Below are 23,691 nucleotides of genomic sequence, written 5' to 3' on the forward strand. Positions count from 1 at the left end.
AGCCACAGCACTCCCACCCCTCCCCAGCACTGGCATGATGACACTTCAGGAGCATGAAGTGAGACATGTGCTGAGGACTGTGAACCCCAGGAAGGCGGCTGGCCCCGATGGAATACCCGGCAAGGTACTCAAAGCTTGTGCCGACCAACTGACTGGAGTCTTCACAAACATATTCAACCTGTCCCTGGCGCAGGCCATCATCCCACCCTGCCTCAAAACCTCCACATTAATTCCCGTTCCCAAGAAGACAGCAGTGCACAGCCTCAACGACTACAGACCTGTTGCACTTACGCCTGTAGTCATGAAGTGCTTTGAGAGGCTGGTCTCCCAGCACATCAGGGCCTGTCTGTCTCCCACATTAGACCCACACCAGTTTGCCTACAGGGCAAACCGATCCACGGAGGACGCTATCACTATAGCGCTCCACGCCGCGCTGAGTCACCTGGAGCACCGGGGGAGCTATGTCAGAATGCTCTTCCTGGACTTCAGCTCAGCCTTCAACCACATCCTACCGGAGATCCTGGTGCAGAAGCTCTCACACCTGGGTCTCTCCAACCAAACCTGCCTTTGGATTAAGGACTTCCTGTCAGATCGTCCTCAGTCAGTCAGACTTGGTCCACACCTCTCCAGCACCATCACACTCAGCACTGGCTCCCCACAAGGATGTGTATTGAGCCCCCTCCTCTTTACTCTCTACACACACGACTGCTCCCCGACCCATCTCTCAAACAGCATCATAAAGTTTGCGGATGATACCACCGTAGTCGGGCTCATTTCAGATGGAGACGAGTCTGACTACAGAGATGAGGTCAACAGACTAACAGCGTGGTGTTCAGTTAATAACCTCAAACTAAACACCACTAAAACAAAAGAAATAATACTGGACTTCAGAAAGGACAGAGCGGCCCCGACCCCACTGCACATAAATGGGGACTTAGTGGAAAGAGTCCACTCCATCAGGTTTCTGGGTGTGCAGATATCTGACGACCTCTCCTGGACTGTCAACACCACGGCGGTGGTAAAGAAGGCCCAGCAGCGTCTCCACTTCCTGAGAGTGCTCAGGAGAAACAACCTGGAGGAGAGGCTGCTTGTAACCTTCTACAACGCCACCATTGAGAGCATCCTTACGTACTGCATTACAGCGTGGTTCGCAGGGTGCTCTGCAGCAGACAGGAGAGCGCTACAGAGGATCATAAACACAGCCCAGAGGATCACGGGGTGCTCTCTGCCTAACCTGGAGACTATTGCCAGCTCTCGCTACCGAAGCAGAGCTGGAAATATCATCAAGGACTCCTTCCACCCAGCTAACCAGCTGTTCCACCTGTTACCCTCGGGCAGGCGGTACAGATCCCACAGAAGCAGGACTAACAGGCTCAGGGATAGCTTCTTTCCCAGAGCCATCAGAGAACTAAATAAATAAACGAAAGCAAAAACATTCATTCATAGGGAAACACCACTGGAAAGTGCAATAGTCTGATGTTTCAGTCACTTTGTCCTTGCTGCTATATTTTGTCATCTTGCTGCTATATTTTGTCATCTTGCTGCTATATTTTGTCATCTTTGTAAATGTCATAGTCATAGTTTCTGGAAAAATGTAAACAACATTTTCATATTCTTATTTTATTGTAAATATTTTTATTTTCTCTTTTTAAAATTGTTATTTATATATTGTATTTTGCACCAAGGGAGTGGCACCCAAATTTCGTTGTCCACAAAATAACGACAATAAAGGCTATTCTATTCTATTCTATCCCATCATGCAATCGGTCAAACACCAAGAAGCCTGATGAGTATCCAGGATTTAACCAGTCTATCAGGGAGCTAATATCCCACACGTTCAATATAAGCTGAAAGATTTTTCTCTAATTAGCAACCGTGTAACGTCTTGACAAAATGCTCTGTTTGATTCAATGTCAAGTCAAGGACACCCATTAAACATAAAACACACTGTGAACTACATATGGCCTTTTATCTGTAGCAGCTCCTGCAGGTGCAAATTCATTTTCCACACAAAACACTACAAGAATAGACTGATGATGAGTCAGGACGGAGACTGTATTCATCTGAAACCACATTACAGATTAACGTAGGAAGTGCTCAACCCAAAATAAGATTAAGTCTCTGGCATGAAAATGTGTTTTTGTAGTCACATTATAAAAATTGAATAGTATGTTTGTGATGAGAATAAAAGTAGTTTGTTAGAATAAACAGAAGGAACTGGCTGAACAGCGAAGCAGCAAAAATGTCAGTAATTAACACAGAATTCTATGAACTCCTGATCATGTGCATTTGTTTTCAATGGATCCAGTGTATAAGTTTATCATATGAGATCAGACAATGGTACAAACTTTGTGGGAGCAGAAAAAAAACTAAGAGAAACCTTAGCTTCTCTAAACCAGCACCATATTGATAGATATTTGTCACAAAGGGGAATAAAGAAGAGTTCTGGCTGGAAACGTAGAAATAACCAAATATACTGTATGTCTAAACCACATGATCAAAACACCGACTCACCTCTGGATGCCCCGCCTCTTCCCTTGTGTAGTCTTTGCGGCTGAGCCTCCAGTGCATAAGGATCCACCTGAGCTTCATGTAAAAGATGATGGTGTTGTGTCTGAACAGGCGAACCTCTTGTTGCAGCAAAGTCCTCTCCTGTGTCCAGGGCACGTCATGACTCTGCAGACCCTGCAGCTCCAGATCTGCACGCTGAGCCTCGAGACGCAACAGGTCATTTTCCTATTGTGACACCATTACGAGAAACTGAAAAACATACTGGACAATTCTTTTAAAAAACATACTTTTGTTATGTTTATCACATTAATTCATTAGTTCAGCCCGCCCACTCCGCTCTGCATCGGCAAACCGGCTTGCTGCCCCCTCACTGAGAGGATCGCAGAGGCATCCGCAGAACTAAAGACTGTTCACTGTCCTAGCTCCCAAATGGTGGAACGAGCTCCCCATCAACATCCGGACAGCGGAAAGCCTCCACATCTTCCACCGCCGACTAAAAACACATTTCTTCCGACTCTACCTTGACTAAGACGACGACGACAAAAAAAACAAAAAAAAACAAACTTGTGCACTTATGACTAGCACTTCATAGTTTGGCTTACTTGAAGCTCTTACTTACTTCTAGATCTTATTTGTACCCAAATGTTTAAATGCACTTATTGTAAGTCGCTTTGGATAAAAGCGTCTGCTAAATGACATGTAATGTAATGTAATGTAAAGTTCTAAAGATTAAATGTAGTCACTTTAATTACTTAAAAGTATTGTATAATACTAATATTTCCAACTCTCTATATGAGGACTCACTTAAATAAAGATGGCAAACTATTGTGTCTCAAACCACACATTTATGACATAATGCAGCGAATAATTTATAGCCATATCTGTAACACCTAACATCTCTTTGAATTGGTTAACAAATAAAAAAATGGGTTAGGGTTAGGGGACCCATTTATTAGTCCCGTCTTTAAATCCTTTAATCCACTGCTTGATTTTTATTGAAAATGGGGAATTTTCAAAGGGATCTCAGAGTTTTCTGGTATTTCGATTATCACAGAGTGTTGAGGATATTTTGAATCACATTTTTATGTGAATGATGTCAGGTTTGACAGGAACAAATAATATAATGATAAACAATAAAGGGAGTGGCTCAGTGGTTAAGAATGGTACCCTGGTCACTGGTTCAACTCAGCCCCTGGCAGGTTGTAACTCAATTCCCTTGAAAGTCGCTTTGGATAAAAGTTGTTGGATTTAAAGTGTCATTTTGGTTGTGTTCAAAGTTAAGTAAAGTTAGCAGAAGTAGTAAAGAGTGATACTGCTGGGCATACTGCTTGTGATCTTAATAAATGAAAACCTGGCATGACTGAGTGTGTTATTGTACCTGAGGCTGAGAGACGACAACCTCCCTTTCTTCCGTTGGTGCCCTAAGCCTTCGTTCGTGATCAAGACGATATTGGATGTCAGAAGCAGGAGTGTCCCGGAGCTGAAGCCACAAAAGCACAGCGCAGTTGGATAAGCTTTATCACATATTAAAATGTCACTGAAACAAAAACAAGTTATATCTTCAAGAAAAACCCTGGTATTTTGTGCAAAGTGTTTCATTACTGTGGGTTAGATGAGAAGACAGATAGCACACTCTTCCCATAGCAGATACATTTTCTGACACACCAACAACAAAATGGTGGGTTGTCATTTTTATGTTTTTGGTGCTTTTGAGGAAGATTAATTGAAAACGACTTAACCAATTTCCATGAAATTATACGCATAGGTGATGATGCTCCTTTTGGAGGAGATGTGATTATGAGGCTGTTTCTAGTGTCAACATTTAAGGCAGTTGGCATGTGTAATGCTGCATTACTTCCCTTTTTGATTAAATCATCCATTATTTGAACTCCTTTTCATTAAACTGAACTAATTTCATGTGCCTATAATCTTTATGCTAAGCTAAGATAACTCCTGCCTGCTGACCATATTACATTACATTACATGTCATTTAGCAGACACCTTTATCCAAAGCGACTTACAATAAGTGCATTTAAACATTTGGGTACAAATAAGAGGTAGCAGTAAGAGCTTCAAGTAAGCCAAACTATGAAGTGCTAGTCATAAGTGCGATGTATAAGCAAGTTTTTTTGTTGTTGTGTCGTCGTCTTAATATATTAACGATATATATTTTGTTCACTGTATTTAGCCAAATATACTGTACTAGCAACAAGAGAGCAAATTAGCACAGGTTTCAAGGTTGTGAGTAGCAAATGTATAATAAACACTGAATTATTTGACAGTAAATGTAAACTATTGTAACTGCTCTAAAAAAGACACATGTCCCCAACTTAAATTCATCTCAAATGAGTTGAGATGCAATTGGTACTAGAAATGCATCATCTAAATAAATAGTGCTAACCACTACAGCAACCATGTATCACATGCAGTCTTTCTCTCCTAAATAGAAAAAGAAAGAAACCAAATTTCAGACTTGCAATTATAAAAAATTGCTGCATGTGATAATGTGATATCTCGTCTCTGTCCTGTGCTCAGCCTTTACTGCTTCCTGCAACAGTAAGTAGAGCTGTTCAGTGTGTACTGACCCTGGATCACCTCTCTGTCAGCACAATGTCAAATGCAATGTCAAAATCACTGCCATATCCTGCCATATCCAAGCCAATTTACATTCATTCATTCATTTCTCCTCACAGATTACTCTGCAGCCAAAAGCACGGTCTATACCATCACTACTGACAGACAAAATCAGCCCCAATAGGAACAGGCCAAATATTCTTAAATTGATTGGAATTTTCTTGTTTTAAGAGAAATAAAAACTGACGTAGGGGGTAAGCTATGTTTGCTTGGCTACAATTCTTAAAACTAACTTCTTAATCGAACCACTTTCAGACTTCGGGGGAGATGGTAACTCAGTGGTGCAGTGAGTCGTCTTTCAACTCAAAGGTTAAGAAGGTTTGAATTCCGCCTCCACGAGTCTACATGCGTAACCCCCACATGTGTGAATGGGTATGAAGGATGAGTGATAGAAAATGTGAGTGAATGACTAAATAAACTGCAGTGTAAAGCAGCTTTGTGTGGTCATCAAGAAAAGTGCTATATAAATACAAACCATTTACTATAATGTGCTTTGAAAACTATAAAAAAAAACATGCCAAAATAAAAGTTCTTTAACAAACTATACTGAATTATAAATTATGAATTTAAATTATAACACCTTTCAAACAGTATAGAATAACAACAAATTTCAACCAAACTTTAGAGGCAAAAAGAAAATCCTGTTCCTCGGTCAGCATATGAAAACTATTGTTTTAGCTTGATACTAGCAGTTACAGCTGAAAGTAAGACAAAGTTAAATCTTTTTTCTTAAAATGAGAACTTTCTTCTAGTGCAGAACCTGCTCGACAGGATTCTTCTTCTTTTGATGCAAAATGTAAGAACAATTTCCCAGAAATGATGCTCTTTGTAAATCTATGTTGCAGTAACAGTAAGTACAATCTCGATAAAAATTAGCGTGTGCATGGCTGCAATTATAAATCAGTGTCCTACAATTACACAGCTGATCTATTAAATAGCCGAGACACTGATTTGATATTCTCCCTGCACTTTAACATATGATTAATTTGCTAACCCAAATGTTATTATACCATTATATTATACATTTTTCTATGTTATGAGACTGCATATTGAAGAAAATAAAAAACACCAGTGGCATTGCAAAAACAAATGAATTATGTATAAAACTCAAGTAGGAGGAAAAACAAGAGACAAACCTAATCACTCTGTCTCAATGTTATATATGCATCAGTATGTTGAAAATTACATGGTTGAATTGGTCTTGAAGTTATATTTTCTGTGTCCAGTCACCCTGTGGAGCTGCAGAAGCTTAGAAGAAACAGTTTTGTTGCTCTGCAGTAAAGAAAGTGAAATATTAATGATCTGATGGTGTTAGATTTTGGATGTGGTCATATGGTGATCAGGTATCTGTGAAGACTCTTCCTTGTTTTAAAGGCTGTTGCAATGATAATGATAATGATCATTACATTTATTATTATGAAATACACTAAATATTATAAATAAAAATGTTGATACATGGAGAAAAAACACATGGTCACCTATTTATATTTTAAGCCCAATTATTTGTGTTATATCTCGTATATCGGGATATAAACTAAAATTATCCAGGTATTATTTATTAGCTATAACGCCCAGCCTTATTGACTTATATTGACATATATGGTGATATATATTGATACCGAATTATATAAAAAAGTACAGCTTGATGAGATTTTTTTTTCCAATATCGCTATGCCCTAAAAGACAGCATTAGTCCAGATCTACAGAAGTGCAGAACTGCCATAGGGAGAAAAACATCTCAGCTGAGGTCAATTTTTACCTAAACGTCCCATTTAATAAGTCCTCATTAACTCACTATCACCAGTGAGTGGGAGGAAGCAGCACATGGCCAGTGTTCCAACTGCATAAGGAACGTACTGACAGTGCGACTGAGGAGCGACAAAGCTGTGAACCTCAGAGCAAACAGAAACTCTTTTCTTTCCTTGATGTAAACATCACACAACAATCAATCAATAAAGCCAACTTTAGGGTAACAAAAAACAATCTCGTAACAAGAAATCCATCTGTTATATCAAGAAACAGCTCAGATTTATTTTTCCACCCGTGGCAGTTCTCCACTTCTGTACAGAAAAACATTTCAGAATCTACTGCATACAATTCAGGCCCATTTATTTATGTGTCTCACGGTGGAGCAGAGTGGAAAGTTAAGTCAGTTCCACGGGTGAAAGGAGAGATGGAGGAGGCACTGACCTCTGCTCTTAAAGCCAGGGGCCTGTGGTACCTAGTGAATCCTGTGGCTCCCCTGCTTAGGGCCTGACCCCCACCATGGCTCTGGCTTTGGGGCTCCACGCCTCGCTCCTGTCCTAGACGCCACTCCAGCTCATCCCTCTGAACAAACTGTGAGTAATGAGGGGTGGGTGGGCGATGAGGGTCAGGGGTTGAGGGGATGGGTGAGACGGGTGTGGGAAAACCGGGGTGCAGGTAATGGTGGTGGTGGTGGTGGAGTTGGAGGAAGGGGGGATATATGAGGCGGACAAAACAGACAGAAGACAACAAACCAGGTGAGGGTGTGTGGAGAGAAGGCGGTGAGCCAACAAAAAAAAAACGAACACACTACACGGTGTGGAGAACAGTAAACGGACTAGAGTACGAAGAAAAGCGCGACAAGGAAGACCAACTTAAAGATGACAGTGTATGAGAGAGATGAGAAGAGAATGAGAATGAGGAGGAACAAAATCATGGGCTGAAACATCTGGCATGAACACAAAGAGGAACAAAGAGAGGGAGTCGGGGAGGGAAAGAATGCAAAACACTTGTTATGAAGCGCATGCAATGAGGGATACATGAGTCCAAATCAACAGCTGAGAGATACAGAGCCAGAGCTAGCACGCTAAAGGTTTTCAACCCATGCCTGTGCACAGCCCTGTGTGTGTACTGTCCAAGCAGTTAACTAAAGAAAATACAATTCTTTTCACTTTGCAGCAGAAATAAAATATATGGGAGGCATTTGAGGCTTCAGCTGAGCCTTGTTGTTATTATGGTTAGCCATGCTAGCTACTCCACTATGCAGCAGTGCCCACATTTATTTATGTATGCAAGAGAAGCTAAAAAAATTGTGTCTTCTAATAATGTTATACAATTACCTCATATGCACACATCTCATCATAACATTTTTTTTCCCCACAATCATGATAAAATATGGTGCTACATAGAATTGATAAAATATAAAAGTGTATTTTGAGATGAATGCAAACCATCTGACAATCATAAGAAACTATTCACTCTCACATATCTTGTATAAATCTCATAATCACAAAAAAAATCTTATACTTTATTAATCCCCTTAGGGAAATTATTTCTCTGCATTTGACTAGAATTAGGAGCAGTGGGCTGCCACACCGAGTAGCACAGGATGGGGGTTGGGTACCTTGCTCAGGGGTACCCCAGCCCTTTTGACCTGGTGGGGACTTGAACTGGCCAAGCCACGTTCCCTTTCCACTTGGCCACGGGCTGCCTCAAAATCCACGTCTTTGACTTTTACTTGACTTGCAAACAAAAATACTAAAACAGTTAAATCATGTAATAATAAGAAGACTCATAATAATGGAAGAACTCAGATCTTATAATGAAAAGCACATTACACGATTTTAAGCACATAATTGTTTTAAAAAAAAATTAAATGCAACATAAAAAAATGTTGTAACTGTTGAAAAATTTTAGCAAATTATACAGTAACATTTTGAAACTTTATCCTGAAATAGAAAAATATGTGCCTTGTTTTCCTATAATTCTTCCAAAATGCCTTTGGTCCTGAGGTGTGTGAAGGTTTAGTATTTTGTTAATTAATGAATTCATTATAATTACAATTGTGATTTCCATTGTGACACAATAAGACATTTGAGGATAAGACTGTTCTGTTGCAATACAGAGATAAACTTCTGGAATTTATAAAATGCACAGGATTTTCTTATGATTATGAGATTCTAGGTTTTCTAGGTCACAAATGTTATTAATTTAGTAAGATAGATTCAAGTGTGCATGTTGATTAAAGTTTGTTTTGTTTATTCCTTTTAGTTCTGTGTATGTTGCACATACTGTGTTACTGTATTTCCTTCTTTATTGACAGTTTTGACAGCACCCTCCACCTCTGTGTTCCCAACACTTTTCAATGGATGAAAGCCTTGTGTGTGAGGAGTTAGAGCACCAGTTCACTTTGACTAAAACCACCCAGCTTCATCCAGACTAATAGGCAGAGGAGCAGTGAGCCGAGTGAGTGTGAATGCAGATTCATTCTTTTATAATGCGTTCCATTTACATCGAAGGCGACAGAGCTGGGAGTGACGTCACCTCCGAACTCACTGCTTTCTAGACAGAAGTCGGAAAAAAACATCCACGCAAACGTTGATAATAACCTCGACATGGTCTTTGGCGACAACACATCTATGGTTTAAAATGAAACAGCACTATGTGTGTGAGTTACTTACTGTGAAACTAAAATGACAGAAGTGGAATTAACGGTAAAAGAAGCATTGTTTTTATGGTGGCAGCCATCTTGGAATCCTAACTCTGGGTGTGTGAGATTGTTCAGACTTTATGAACAGGAAATCTGAATTTGGGGACGTTCCTTCAATGGGAACCTGGGAAATTCCGAGTTCCAACTATATATGGAACACACTTTTATCTCTACAAGGCACATTCCTAATGTGCAACATTTAAAGATTGTTTGTTTTATTCTGTACCAAAATTCCTTACTGTTTATTAAAAGCATCCTAAATGTCTGCCCAGTCATGCAGCACAGACATGTTTCTACAATATGCTGACTCACGCTAAGCTGCAACAAAACAAAGCACAGGAAGCAGGAGGCAAGCCAATGAGGTTCTTCCACAGACCTCACACAGCATCACGCATGCAGCTCTTTTTTTTATTTAACTGAAGACGTTTCCTTGGCAACTCCATGGAGTAACCAATTCCACGTGTCAGTGTCAGTGATATGTTGTGTAAACATAACAGCTATACCATTTTAATACTGAGCCACACAAATAATAGCATGGTGAAGCCAAGCTGTGGAGGGAAAATATATTTATCATATGTCATCATGCAACAATTCACAGCGGAAAACACTAACTCACACCAAATGGAAGACGCTGTCACAACTCCTTGAGAACTCACTCACCATTCATACCAAGCACCCTTTCAAGCACTCTTCTAAGCAGCGCCCCCTCCAGGCAAACCTCCCCAGCCCCGAGCTGAGTGGAAGCACGGCAGCTGCAGAGTGCAGGGAGAAGGGGGCAGGCAGGGCTGCTGGCTATGAGGATGTGCATGTAGATGCAGATGTGAAAGCGACAGCAGGAAGCAATGGTGGTGGTTCAGGGGAGGGATGGTGTGGTGGTGCCAGTGTGGTAGAGATGGGTGGCTCATGGTGGAGCAGCAGGCCTGTAGGTCTTTAGGGTGCAGTCTGTGGAATCTCAGAGACTCAACTTCCTTTAGAGGCTTTAAAGGACATGTTTATGTCAATCTAAAGCCTGATTTGACACTTTTAAACGTGTTGACAGGAATGGACAGAGTTAGTGATAACTGGTAGTGACGTCACCTACAGGAAAGTGAACTCCCATTTTGAAGCCTCGAGAATCTTGATTTGGTGAGCACCCTGTTGAGGTTTTGAATTTGCTATTGAACAATACCAGCTGTCAATCACACAGGTGTCCACTCATATGTGCTTTGCTTTATCATCTTGTTCCCTCTAAATGGGATCATTTACAAAACTGCCATCATGTCATATTGAAGAAGAGCTGAAACTCTGCATCCAGCAGAGTCACGCCCCTTTAATATGTTCTTACTTCTGGGTTCCAAACTGAAAGACTACTTCCATGTTTTATAAATGGTCTGAGCTCCTGTGGAATTTCTGTGTTTCACAGACACTATTTTGTTGAACAATGTGCTTGGTCATCAGTGTCTCAGTGTCATGAGAACATTTCATCTTCAACTGTTGAACCAAAGCATAATCCCAAAGCATAATCCCTCATGAATCTTCAGGCTTAACAATGGGAGTTTGCTTTGCAACTGAAGGACTGAATGTTCATCTTGTATTAGGTAAGACTTGAATAAACCTACCCTTTAAAGTGACCATGTTTGCTTACAACTTACTGAGATTCCCAGTGACAGTTGGCAAGGCTGTGAAAAGTGTGAGTGCTAATGGTTGTTGGCACTGCCACTGTTTTAAATTAGAGCTGTTTTTGTTTCCCATCACCATGCTGACTTAGGTTTATCTTGGCCTTAAACAGTGACTGCAGGCACAGTTCCATTTAAATTAAACCTAAATTAATTGTAATATTCACAAATACACCAGAGAGTTAAGGGTATATCTGGATTCTGTCAGTAACTTCATACACGTAGTAAAGCAATGATGCTATTGAACAAGACACTAAGGTGTGATTGGCTTTTAAAAAAACCTTCCTGTTTTTATTGTAACCATAAAACTCTTTGATTCAAAGAGTTTATCTCATTCTGATATTTAAAAAACAAACAAAAAATGCATATTAACGATGAAAGATCAAAAAGCATTAGGGCAAGTCAAAGAGAGTTCATTGGCTGAACTTACCTGGAAGTCTGAGACCAGGTCTCTTCCAAAGGTGCCAATCGGAGAGTCACGGGACATGGAGGTGACTGAGGACATGAAGCTGCTGGACTCTGTGAGGTTTGGCATGGGTGATAAGTCATCTGTCCTTTCTCTCAGCCCCTCTCCCACATGCTCCAGATTCTCCATGAAGATATGGAGCTCAGTGCGGAAAGCCTTCATGCGGGTGTTGATGGTGTCCAGGACCTGGGTATCTGGTTTGGATCCTGACGCTGATCCTCCCTCCAGGCTCCCTCCTGTCGTCACCATCAGTCTGCCCTCAAAGATCAAACTGTCAGTGTCCGTAATCAGACGGTCAACTGTCTTTCCCAGCCTTTCCGCCTCTCGTTTCACATTACTGAATGACTCCCGCTCTTCCCTCCTGCGAAGGGCCAGTTCAGTAGCACTGAGCTCACTTCCATCTGATGGTTTGTTGCTTCCGAACCCTGAGGTGGTGGCTGTTTTCTCAAACATGTCTTCAGAGTCACTCTCACCTCCAACAGGACCTTCTCTTTTAGGATGAAGAAGAAGAAGTTGCCCTGTCTCTTCCTCTTCAGCACCCTCTCGTCGCCCTGCGTCGCTGTCTGCATCACTGTCTCGAGGACTTCCCGTGCGTAGGCCAATGTGTGCAGCCAGGTCACAGCGCTGGACATTTGACATGAGGACGCGGTTCTCGTACTGCAGCTTCATCACCTTACCGCTCAGCTCATTGATCTGCATCCTGGCTGACTTAAGCTCCTCCACTGTCACCCCGCCAGTGTAACCATTCCCGTTTCCACCATTACCTGGTTTAAACAATATGACTTCACCACCTTCCTCACCAACAGGCCCAGAACTGCTACTGGGGCCAAATTTGAAGCGATTGAGTTCAGATGTCAGCTGCCTATTGTGGTCCTCAATCTCTGAGATGGAACGACGCAGGAGCTCAGCCTCCTCCTCCACAAACTGGAGATGGCGACGGAGCTCACTGGCCGATTCCAGTGCGTCACCGCCATATGGCGATGAAGGCATGCTGGAGAATGGTTCTCGCCCAAAGCAGTCCCTTTCGTACTGACACCGGATGTCTTCATTTTCTGCCCTCAGGCTGCGGTTCTCCACCTCCAGTTCCACTATCTTTCTGCCCAGGATGTTCGCCTCCTCTTCCACCAGCTTGAGTCGCATTCGCAGCTCAGCTTCTCGAGTGGTGTGCGGGCCTCCGCCAGAGCATTCAGCCAGATGGAGTGGACTGTCCACGTCCCCATAAACGGACTTGTACTTTTGCAGCTCCTGCTCCAGTTCATCCTTCTCCCGGCCCAGCTTTGCCATCTTTTTCCTCATCAGGCTGGACTCCTCCTTGGCAAACTGGAGCTGGCACCTGAGGTCTGCACTATCCTCCTGCAGAGGACAACAGATAACATGATGGACTGTTGCTCATTTACAGTTTCATTAATGTTATAATATATAATATAATGAGGCAACAATTGTGTAGTTTCTGAGCCTTTACTTGTGAATTTCTGCAGAACTTCAGCATAATGCAATAATTACATTTTATCAAATAATCGTATGTGAAAGTATTTTGATTTGAACATTCCACTTGGTCATATTGCAGTACAGATAATTTTATTATTAATCTGTAACACCTATATTCCTAAAATAATATGTTCAGAAATGAATGTGTTTACCTGACTCGTAGATTTCTTGTCTTTAAACGTTTCCCTGCTTCCTCGTCTCCTCAGAACACTCTACAAAAGACAAGAAATAGAAGAAAGATGTCAGACATGTGCTGTAATGTAACTTTATATGTTGTATATATATATATATATATATATATATATACACATATATATATATATATATGTTGATTCTCCTAGCTGTCACTGCTGCTTAAAAGAAAAAAACATTAAAACACTGATGTAATGACATTACAACAACTGAAGCAACAAAGGTGGCTTTTCAACAGTGTGGCCTATAGTATTTTATTATGGGAAAGAATAAGGATGAGAATGAAGGGCAAAACTTTTGAACTGTGCTTTCAGACTTTAAAATGTGTTTGGGAACTTTGAAATGTGGAGTCAAACATTTACAGGGTTAGGGTTAGGGTGAAATCCAGTGATTTTGGCGAGTGTCGAGTAGATACTGATACTAAACATCATATTTGGTCATCCTTTCAGATAACAGGAGCGTTTGGTCGTGTCTTTTGTTGTACGATGCAGCAGGATACTTTAAATCCCTCACAGAACTCGGCGTGACTGACGTGTTATCCCGGTTTAGATTCAGTGACATGTGGCACATGGACAACGCTTAGAGGGAAAGCATCTGTCTGTCCAATGGGAGTATTCAGTCCTAGCTAATACTTCCTCAGCATGTCCCTTAGTCTTTCCCTACAAAAAATGATTATTTTTATCTGGTCTGTGTCTAATATTATCAACCGAAAAACAGTGACAAGCAGTGAGAGAAAGAGATGAGAGGAAATGAAGATGGAGAGTCAGAGAGATACAGAAAGGCAGAGAGAGAAATCCCTCTGTATAAATGCAGAGTGCAGTGCTTTCAAATGTGAATGTGTTTTCCAGGAACAGATCGTTGCCTGGCTGTTATTTAAAGGTTCTGGTGATAAATTAAGCCACAGCCTGGCTCCTTTCTAGGAAGCATAATTTAATGATAACACTTCCGCTCTCAGAATTGCTCTCATATCGCCTTCATGAGACTTACAACAGGACAGTGGACCAGTTATCAGTAATACATGGTTATATTTATTATTTTTGTTTGTGATTATATGTATTGTTACTTCAGTGAAGTGTATTCATGTATTTTCTGCTTCCACATTTCTGTACAAAAGGTTGTGAACCATGTTCTTCACCAACTTACTGTATATACATTTTGAAGGAAATATTTAAATTGATTTTTAAATTAAGACAAGGGATTTTTTTATGTCAATATTTAATGTCGTCTTTATTCCTCCAAGGTATGCAATTGTATACCATAAACCAAACCAAACAATGACAGATCAATAAATAAAGAAATTATTAGTCACAGCCATACACTAAGGCAATAATGATCAGATTAACATAAAGGATATCAAAACATATCAAGGGTCTTCTGGCAACCTAAAAGCCTGTTTTTCTTAACATATTTGAAAATGTGTGGTTGTGACCTTTCATAAGTACAGTACAAATCAACCTTTTGCAGACCAGCTTTTCTCAAACTGACACAAGAGAAAGCACTTGGAGAACACAAACATCCATCAAGGCAGCTTAGTTTCCCACAGCAACAATAATCTTTGTTAAAGGGCTATAACTAACCATTATTTTCATAATCAATCTGTCAGTTATTGTCCCTTCATAGCAAAGCAAACAATAACCCTTACATTTAACTTGTCGAGTTAATTTCACACTGCAAAGAGTAAAATGTCAAAACAATTGAACTGAATGAGCTGTTGTTTATTTATGCAAAAGTGTATCTTTTCCTTTAACTCAGTAAGACAACATGGTGAAACACACAAACGGCTCACGGGTTCGTCTATACCTGCCTCCTATACACATCAGCCATCACCATCTTCTCTCCATAACTTCTTTCCGTCAAGCTTTACGCAATATGTGAAGTACGTGAAATGTTAGTAACAGCTAACAAAAGTGGGTGCGTGTATTTCTCTTAGAACTTTAATTCAAACTATTGTGTAATTCTGCCACAAAAACAAGGCCTTAAATTCAAACTTAGGTTCATGGTTGAACGTCAAGATGAAATTCAAGTTTAGGCTCAAAAGATTTAGAGCAGGATATGTATGCATGTATTTATCATAAAGATTTAGAAATGAAGGGGATGAACCTGCTGTCGTTGATGTTGCCACTGATTATAACCTCAGCATTTTACTGACAGCAGCTTTAAACAGAGTTTAGAAAAAAAGCCATTGCTTTAATCGTTCTTTAATTCTACACATCCAGTTTCATATACTGTATTTTCATGTTGAGCCTCAGAGATACTGTATATTTGTTTGATAATGATGTCTTATGAAGTGACAATAGTTTCATCAAAAGGTCAAACTTAAGATGTTCATCTTACATTCCTTATCGTTTTCAACCCAACAAAGCAGCCATGAGAGAGTAACAGCTTCAAATCAAAAGTTACTGTTTTACATTTGTACCCTAATGTAACAGCTTTGGAGTCATTGTGATGGTTAATAAGCTTGTTGCCCCAACTGTCTATTAGTCATGCGTGATAAACTGAACAAACTAGTGACACGTTCTAATCACATTCTATATTAAAATGTTGCTTTTACTCATGAGTTAAAGCACTGCAACAGTAAAGCTGTGACACTGAGGGGTAAACACACTGTGTTGCTGCTTCATAACCTTGGCAAATCTGGTGTGTTCAGAAAGAACAAGGAGAATAGTGTGTTCTTTGACACTCCTGTTTACGAAAGACATTTTTGGAACAAGTGTCGGGTGATATCGTACAGTGACATCACTAAAAAAGAAATCCAGATGTTAAAGGGGAAGGGAAGGGAGGAATGAAATACTTCATGGGTGTAGGATGTCTAAGAATGGGAACACAGCCAGTGCATTTTCAGCAGCATCTGCACTCAGAAGCTTGGCCTATTTTTTTTTAAAATTTTGAACAGTGCAGAAAATGGAGAGGAGGTGGCGGCTAGCTCTAGAAATGAGAAAGCGTGGTGTGACCAGTGCAAGGGGGTGGATTGGAGGGGGTAGGTGAGGGAACTGGTGGCGGGGGTGGGGGTTGGGGTTGCAGAGCTACGACAGCCACTGGATGGAGATAAAAACCTGTGTTCAGTCCTTGACAGAAGAGCCTAAGACTCCAGCACAACAGAATAAATACTGCTCAAAGAGATAAGTCAAAATGTAAAATGTTTAGAGCCAGATTATATTAGTGAGATCTAAGTGAATAAGCCCACAATCTGGACTGTAATCCCCTTCGATAAATGAATACAAGCAGAAGACCAACTTCAGCGGACACACATAATTGTAAACTTGTTTAATTAAAATCAAATTGTAATCAAAATGCATTTTCTGTATAGGGTATAGAATACAGAGGAGAAGTGTTAAATATTTGATGTAACAGTAGAGTTAATTATACACTAAGTCTATATATATATATGTATATATACATTTATAGATATATATATATACATATATATAATACTTTATATTTATAATTATAAATAAAGACAAAACTAACTCTAAACACAAGAAGAGGGAGGCAAGAATGACAAAGATAAGTAAGTTCAAGAGAGAGATTTTACAACATGGTTTAAATAACATGAATTAAAGTTGTAAATTAATTTATCAAACAACTCTTTGAAAATGATTCGCTTACCAATTCAAAATGACATTAGGTGTTACAGATACGGCTGTAAGTTAGTCGCTACATTATGCACAAATTTGCTCTTATCGCCATTCATATATTGATTTGAGTGAAGAGTAGAAAGTTTGGGAAACACTGCTTTAGAAAATGTCTTGCAAAGTGGACTTAAATCCAGTCATCCCTGAAATCATTATGGTGAGTAGCAGCATTTCTGTGTATGAGAATGAATGGGTGAAGTAGGACAGTTATTCTGTTTCCAGCAACAATCAGCGTCTGCAAAAATGATTTATGTCGCAGTAAAATTTTTAAAAATGATCAGTCTCTGGCTTACAGCACCTACAGTGGTCTAAATATACTACTCTACATCTGGATATGCTCTATCAGCAAAATGTGAACCACACACAACCCATTGAAATTCAATTAGCCTCTGACTATATGGAGCTCAGACTCCACACTGGGCTGGCTGCAGTCAGGCTGCTGTGAAACGCCATGGCAGCAATATTTAATATAAGACCTTAAAGTGATCAAAGTGGAGTGAAGTAATCCAGCAGAGTGCACTCCTTACACTGTGTGAATGTGTCTGTACAGTAGAGAATATCTGCAGTCATCTAAGAACACATGTTTGAGGGCTCATTCTTGTGTCTTTGTCAGTGAATCGTGCTGCATGTGTATACAAGGCATTAGAGGACTCATATTGTTGTATTATCTAAGACAGACTGGATGCAGCAGTCTGAGGTCACTCCAATGTCAGGCCATCCTCAGAGCATATAAGCATCCTGTTAACAGACTCTCCATCGCCTCACTGTCACTGCTGCTGTGTCTCAACTCTGTCAAGGACAAATTCTCTTCTGTAGAAAAATGGTTCAATAGCCTGGGTGAATTCAGCCGAATCTGTGAGCGATTTGCTTTCGCTTTTTTGTTATGGCCGAAAAAAACGGTCACAAATGTTTTTCCCCCTGACGTGCTAGAGACAGAGAAGCGGCATCGAGCAGTTTCTGTTTACATCTAACATGACGGCCACCAAACAGCAGCTGTCTCTCTATTGAGCTATTCATTTCAACGATGAGGACAGGTGAACGATGAGGACAGGTGAATTGGTGTTAATTAGGGTCCCTTAGGTTTGCCTTTAATTAGAAACAATTCATGTGAGATTTGTGTCCCTGTGTCCTTTTTGCACGACACAAGAAAGAACCCCAACCTTGTTAAAAAAAGTAAAAGTAGGAATAGATTTCAAACAAGCTACTTTTTTTGCATAGAGTGCATTTTTAGACCAATACTTTTACTTGTACTTAAGTCAAATTCAATTAAATAGTGGTATTTTTACTTGAGTAGAATACTCCAGTACTCTTTCCACCTCTGCATGTGAGGCATATAAATCTGTCAGTATTAATACATTATTAAACATAATTATTAAATCATAAATCAAAGAATACACTGGAATACACAGCTCTGTACTGTTACTGCTCCTGCAATAAACCTGTGGCAAAAAAGGTTGTGTTATTTGAGGTGTCCACGGTCACTGGAGACCTGGAGGTCCTATAGCAACCTATAGATATAGAAAACAGTAAATCTCTTAGGAATCAATACTGGTAGCTATAGAGACCTGTACTACCATGCACACAATGTGCGGCAAAGCTAGCACTGGGCCTGCATGTGTGTGTATAAATGAATGTGTATGTATGTGTGTGTGTGTTTGCAGGAGGTTGTGTGTGAGCAGCAGACAGTTCCTCTCGGCTGAGCTGACCCTGACCTCAGCCCGAGACCCCACAAACAAAGCACAATAAAGCTTTTATGGGCCATGTCACTTTCCCTCACGCTTAACAAATCTCCCTGAACAACCTGACACAACACAAAACACACAAAAAACGCACACTTTTACTGTTGAACCACATCTTCCCCCCGCAGTTATTGCGTTTTTTTGCTAACCCTTCCTACAGTAATGATGCACTTCAAATTAGAAATAAGAAACTCGGACAACAATTAGCTTCTAATAATAACTACTAATTATTCAGATTGCAGGACAATGAAAAACAAAAAAAAGTAGGCGTTAGTGTGAATCAGGTCTATCAATGCAACACAATCCTGAGCATTGTGATAAGACGCCTTGTGCGTGTGTTTCTGAAGCACGATACTTTAACTTGTTGTCAAACTGGCTCTCCACTGCCCCAGGTGTGTATCGTGCTGTGTCAGCAGATCCCACAGTGTGAAGGCAGCGGAAGAGGCTGCACCTCAGAGAGCAGTAAATGAGCAGTCTTAGCTGAAAGTATATAATTACTATCAGCTCCTTCTCAGGAGCCACACAGACCACTCACATTCATCTGCATTCTGTTCATTTTGACAGTCTTATGCTTGTGCTTTTTCATTAGTATCAGTATCAGGTACTATGAAGTTCCTCATATCCTCAATGTGGGCAGGGTCGTATATCGCACAACGGCACAAGACTGATGTGGTGCCATTTATACGCAACACAAACTAGTGACGAGAAAAGCAATGTACGGAATCGTTGGAATCAGTTCACTAAAATCTCTGTCCAGTACACCTGGAGAGACCTCAACGGCTTATGGTATGGATTCATATGATAAACTAGAGAAACCACAAAAGCGATTTCCTCCAAGTCCGCCTGGTTCATTTAGTTCATTTAGTGCGCATGCGTCAACACGCGTGCAGCCTGTTGCAGTCGCTCCGTGTAACTTTCCTATTCTTTCTTATTTTATTCGTTCTTTCTCTTGTTGAACTTCTTTACTTTTAAACTATTTAATTTTATTTAAAACCACTCTATTTAAATATGCTGGTTGTCAATATGATTGCCTTTTTGCTCGCTGTGATACTGCTACAAACCGGCATCGCAGCACAACGAGTCCAAGCCGATCGGATTGTTTACTCCAGAGAACAGCTGACTGACCTGAGGCCGGCTGGTCTAGCGGACAGACTGGCAGAGGTTCCAGCGGAACTACGGAGAAAAACGCATCGGGGACGCAGAGGAGGATTGAAACAGAAGAAAAACGATGGAGTGAGACAGCGGAGGTTAGAAAAGCGGAGATTTAAGACGTGTCTCCCCTCTCTCATCATGGGGAACGTGAGGTCCCTGGGCAACAAGATGGACGAGCTGACAGCGCTAGCCCGGAGTCAGAAGGAGTATCGGGAATGCAGCATAATGTGTTTTACAGAGACATGGCTGCACCAGGATATTCCTGATGACAACGTCTCCATCGCGGGCTTCCACACCGTACGGGCCGACAGAGACTGCGCCAAGAGCGGCAAGCGCAAAGGTGGGGGCGTCGCTGTGCTGGTAAACAACCGATGGTGCAACCCCGCTCACATCACCATCAAGGAGATCATCTGTGACCCGAACATAGAACTTTGTGCTGTTGGACTTCGACCATATTATCTGCCCAGGGAGTTTTCACAGGTAATCATGGTGGCTGTTTATGTCCCCCCCTCTGCAAACCCGACATCGGCAAATGACTCTATTCACTCTGCCATAGCCCAGCTACAGACTCAGCACCCAAGTGCATTCATTGCTATCTCGGGTGACTTCAATCACATCACCATGGACACTACACTCCCCACATTCACACAGTATGTGAGCTGTCCCACCAGAGAGGAGAGAACCATTGACTTGCTGTATGCTAATGCTAAGGAGGCATACAGCTCCTCTCCTCTCCCCCCACTTGGCAGGTCAGATCACAACCTGATTCACCTCAAACCCTGTTATGTGCCTGTGGTGAAGAGCCAGCCTGTAACCACAAAGATTGTGAGGAGATGGTCTGATGAGGCCTATGAGACACTGCGGGGATGCTTTGAAGTGACAGACTGGCAGACGCTCTGTGAGCCGCATGGAGAGGACATTGATGGGCTCACAGGGTGTGTAACGGACTATATCAACTTCTGTGTTGACACCATCGTCCCACCGGAGACCGTCCTTTGTTACCCAAATAACAAGCCGTGGGTAACAAAGGAAGTCAAAACCATCCTCAATGAGAAGAAGAGGGCTTTCACAGCTGGCAACAGGGAGGAGGTGCGAACAATCCAGAAAGAGCTGAAGGTGAAGATCAAGGGGGCCAAACAGAAGTATAGGAGGAAGCTGGAGTGGAAGCTCCAGCAGAACAACATGAGGGAGGTCTGGAGTGGAATGAGAACCATCACTGGCTTCAGACCAACCAGCAATAGAGGAGTTGGGGGCAGCATGGACTGTGCAGACGAGATGAATCTGTTTTTTAATAGATTTGACTCTGTGACCCCGGCTCATCCTCCCATGGGCTCCTCTACTGCATGCCTGCAGTTAGCGCCCACTCCACTCTCTCTCCCTCCCCCCTCCTACAGCCCCTCTTCCTCCAGTGATGGCCCCCCGCACACCGCCTCCTCCCCTGGCTCCCAAATTAACGACACTCTCCAAGATAACACCCCTACCCCTCCCCCACAGGTCGTCACCTCCTCACTCCACATCACTGCTGACCAAATCAGGAGGCAGCTGAAGAGACTCCATGCAGGCAAGTCTGCAGGACCTGATGGTGTGAGCCCCAGGGTTCTGAAAGCCTGTTCCCTCCAGCTATGTGGAGTGCTACACCACATCTTCAGCCTGAGTCTGAGTCTTCACAGGGTCCCCGTGCTGTGGAAGACGTCATGCATCGTTCCTGTGCCCAAGATACCACGCCCCAGCGGATCGAAGGACTACAGACCTGTGGCACTGACGTCACACATAATGAAGACCCTGGAGAGACTCATCCTGGATCAGCTCCGGCCCATGGTGAGACCACTACTAGACCCCCTCCAGTTCGCCTACCAGCCCCGACTAGGAGTTGAGGATGCCATCATCTACCTGCTAGACCGTGTCTACGCTCACCTGGACAAGCCGGCGAGCACTGTAAGAGTCATGTTTTTTGACTTCTCCAGTGCATTCAACACCATCAGGCCAGCTCTACTGAGTGAGAAACTGACAGCTATGCGGGTGGAGCCCCCCCTTGTGTCCTGGATTGTGGATTACCTGACTGGCAGACCACAGTATGTACGCCTGCAGCACTGTACATCAAACAGACTGATCAGCAACACTGGGGCACCGCAGGGGACTGTCCTCTCTCCCTTCCTCTTCACCCTGTACACCACAGACTTCAGCCACTGCACAGAGACCTGCCATCTTCAGAAGTTTTCTGACGACTCTGCAGTAGTTGGACTTATCAGTAAGGGTGAGGAGACTGAGTACAGGGGTGTGGTGGACAACTTTGTCACGTGGTGTGAGCAGAACCATCTGCAGCTCAACGCGACAAAAACTAAAGAACTGGTGGTGGACCTGAGGAGGACCAGGGCTCCAGTGACCCCTATCTCCATCCGAGGGGTTAACGTGGACATAGTGGAGGATTATAAGTACTTAGGAGTGTACGTAGACAATAAACTGGACTGGACTAAAAACACAGACGCACTCTACAGGAAGGGTCAAAGCCGTCTCTATTTTCTGAGGCGGCTGAGGTCCTTCAACATCTGCCGGACAATGCTGCGGATGTTTTACGAGTCTGTGGTGGCCAGTGCTATTCTCTACGCTGTGGCGTGCTGGGGCAGCAGACTGAAGGTACGGGACGCCAACAGACTTGACAAACTCATCCGCAAAGCCAGTCATGTTGTTGGAGAGGAGATTGACTCCCTGACAGCAGTGTCAGAGAGAAGGATGTTGTCAAGGATTAGGTCCATACTGGACAACTCTCTTCATCCTCTCCATGATGTGCTGACCAGCCACAGAAGCACATTCAGCAAGAGACTCATCCTACCACGCTGCACCACAGAGCGCCACAGGAAATCATTCCTGCCTGTGGCCATTAAGTTGTACAACTCTTCTGTTTGATAAATAAGCTTATATTTCATCTGTATATATTGTAATATGGGGGGAGGGGGAGGTACAAGCTTTAAAGGTATATTCTGGAAATTTTTAACTGTGTAAATTTATTCTTATTTTATTCGTATTCTTGTAACTTTGTACTTTTATTCTTTGTTTTATTCTTACTTATTCTTATAGTTTTTGACTTTGTAATTTTCAAAATTGCTGCTATAAGATCCGTTTCTGCGATAACATTCGTTACCTTTGTACACTGGAGCGCTGTGACGAAGGAATTTCCCGCAAGGGATTAATAAAGTATATTCAATTCAATTCAATTCAATTCAATTCTCTCTGCAGAGAAGACAGATTTTCTTGCATCTACTTTTTAAAGTCCTGAAACTTATGACAACATGATGCTGGTTTGCCAAAAGATTAAGTATCTCCTTGTTTGTGAAATCTGAAGTGAAACCTATTCTAAAGTACAATTCCACAAAATGCTCAATTTTTTTCTCTAAAACAGGTTAGAATATTACGACTTTATTCTTGTAAATTTACAACTTTATTCTTGTAAATTTACGACTTTATTCTCGAAGTCTGTGAATTCTTTTTCTCAGTGTGGCCCTAATACTCTGTCGTACTATAGCAACAGGCCAGATGAATCACAGCAATATCACTGTAGTTCCCTGATGTGCTTGGGAAAGTGAGGCGAGAGAAGAAGAGACGTCTGTTTGTTGCAATCTACAGTCTCACCATTAGATGTCACTAATTCCTACACACTGGAGCTTTAACAAGCAGTAAATCCTCTCAGTGAAGTGACTGTAATCACAAGGTATTTCACACTGTTTACCTTTTTACAGTGGAATGACTAACACTTTTGAAAACCACAGCCAAA

At 41.8% G+C, this 23,691-nt stretch overlaps 1 protein-coding gene across 7 annotated transcripts in view; it reads right to left on the reverse strand.

The window, feature by feature from the left end:
• Positions 1-23,691, reverse strand: part of LOC131464971 (microtubule cross-linking factor 1) — a 63,888-nt gene that overhangs the window by 20,839 nt on the left and 19,358 nt on the right. For 4 of the 7 annotated variants that reach the window (XR_009241281.1, XM_058637362.1, XM_058637366.1 and 1 more), the window contains exons 4-8: positions 13,360-13,419; positions 11,684-13,072; positions 7,336-7,482; positions 3,890-3,991; positions 2,515-2,736 (exon numbers count right to left, since the gene is read on the reverse strand). Coding sequence is in view for 6 of the 7 variants with exons in the window: in XM_058637362.1 (XP_058493345.1) it covers positions 2,515-2,736; positions 3,890-3,991; positions 7,336-7,482; positions 11,684-13,072; positions 13,360-13,419 (1,920 nt within the window). In the remaining variant the exon portion in view is untranslated. The remainder of the gene's footprint in view (positions 1-2,514; positions 2,737-3,889; positions 3,992-7,335; positions 7,483-11,683; positions 13,073-13,359; positions 13,420-23,691) is intronic. The other 3 variants (XM_058637365.1, XM_058637363.1, XM_058637367.1) reach the window with 3 other exon arrangements.

Source organism: Solea solea, chromosome 1, assembly GCF_958295425.1.
Source record: "Solea solea chromosome 1, fSolSol10.1, whole genome shotgun sequence".
In the NCBI taxonomy this organism is placed as follows: domain Eukaryota; kingdom Metazoa; phylum Chordata; class Actinopteri; order Pleuronectiformes; family Soleidae; genus Solea; species Solea solea.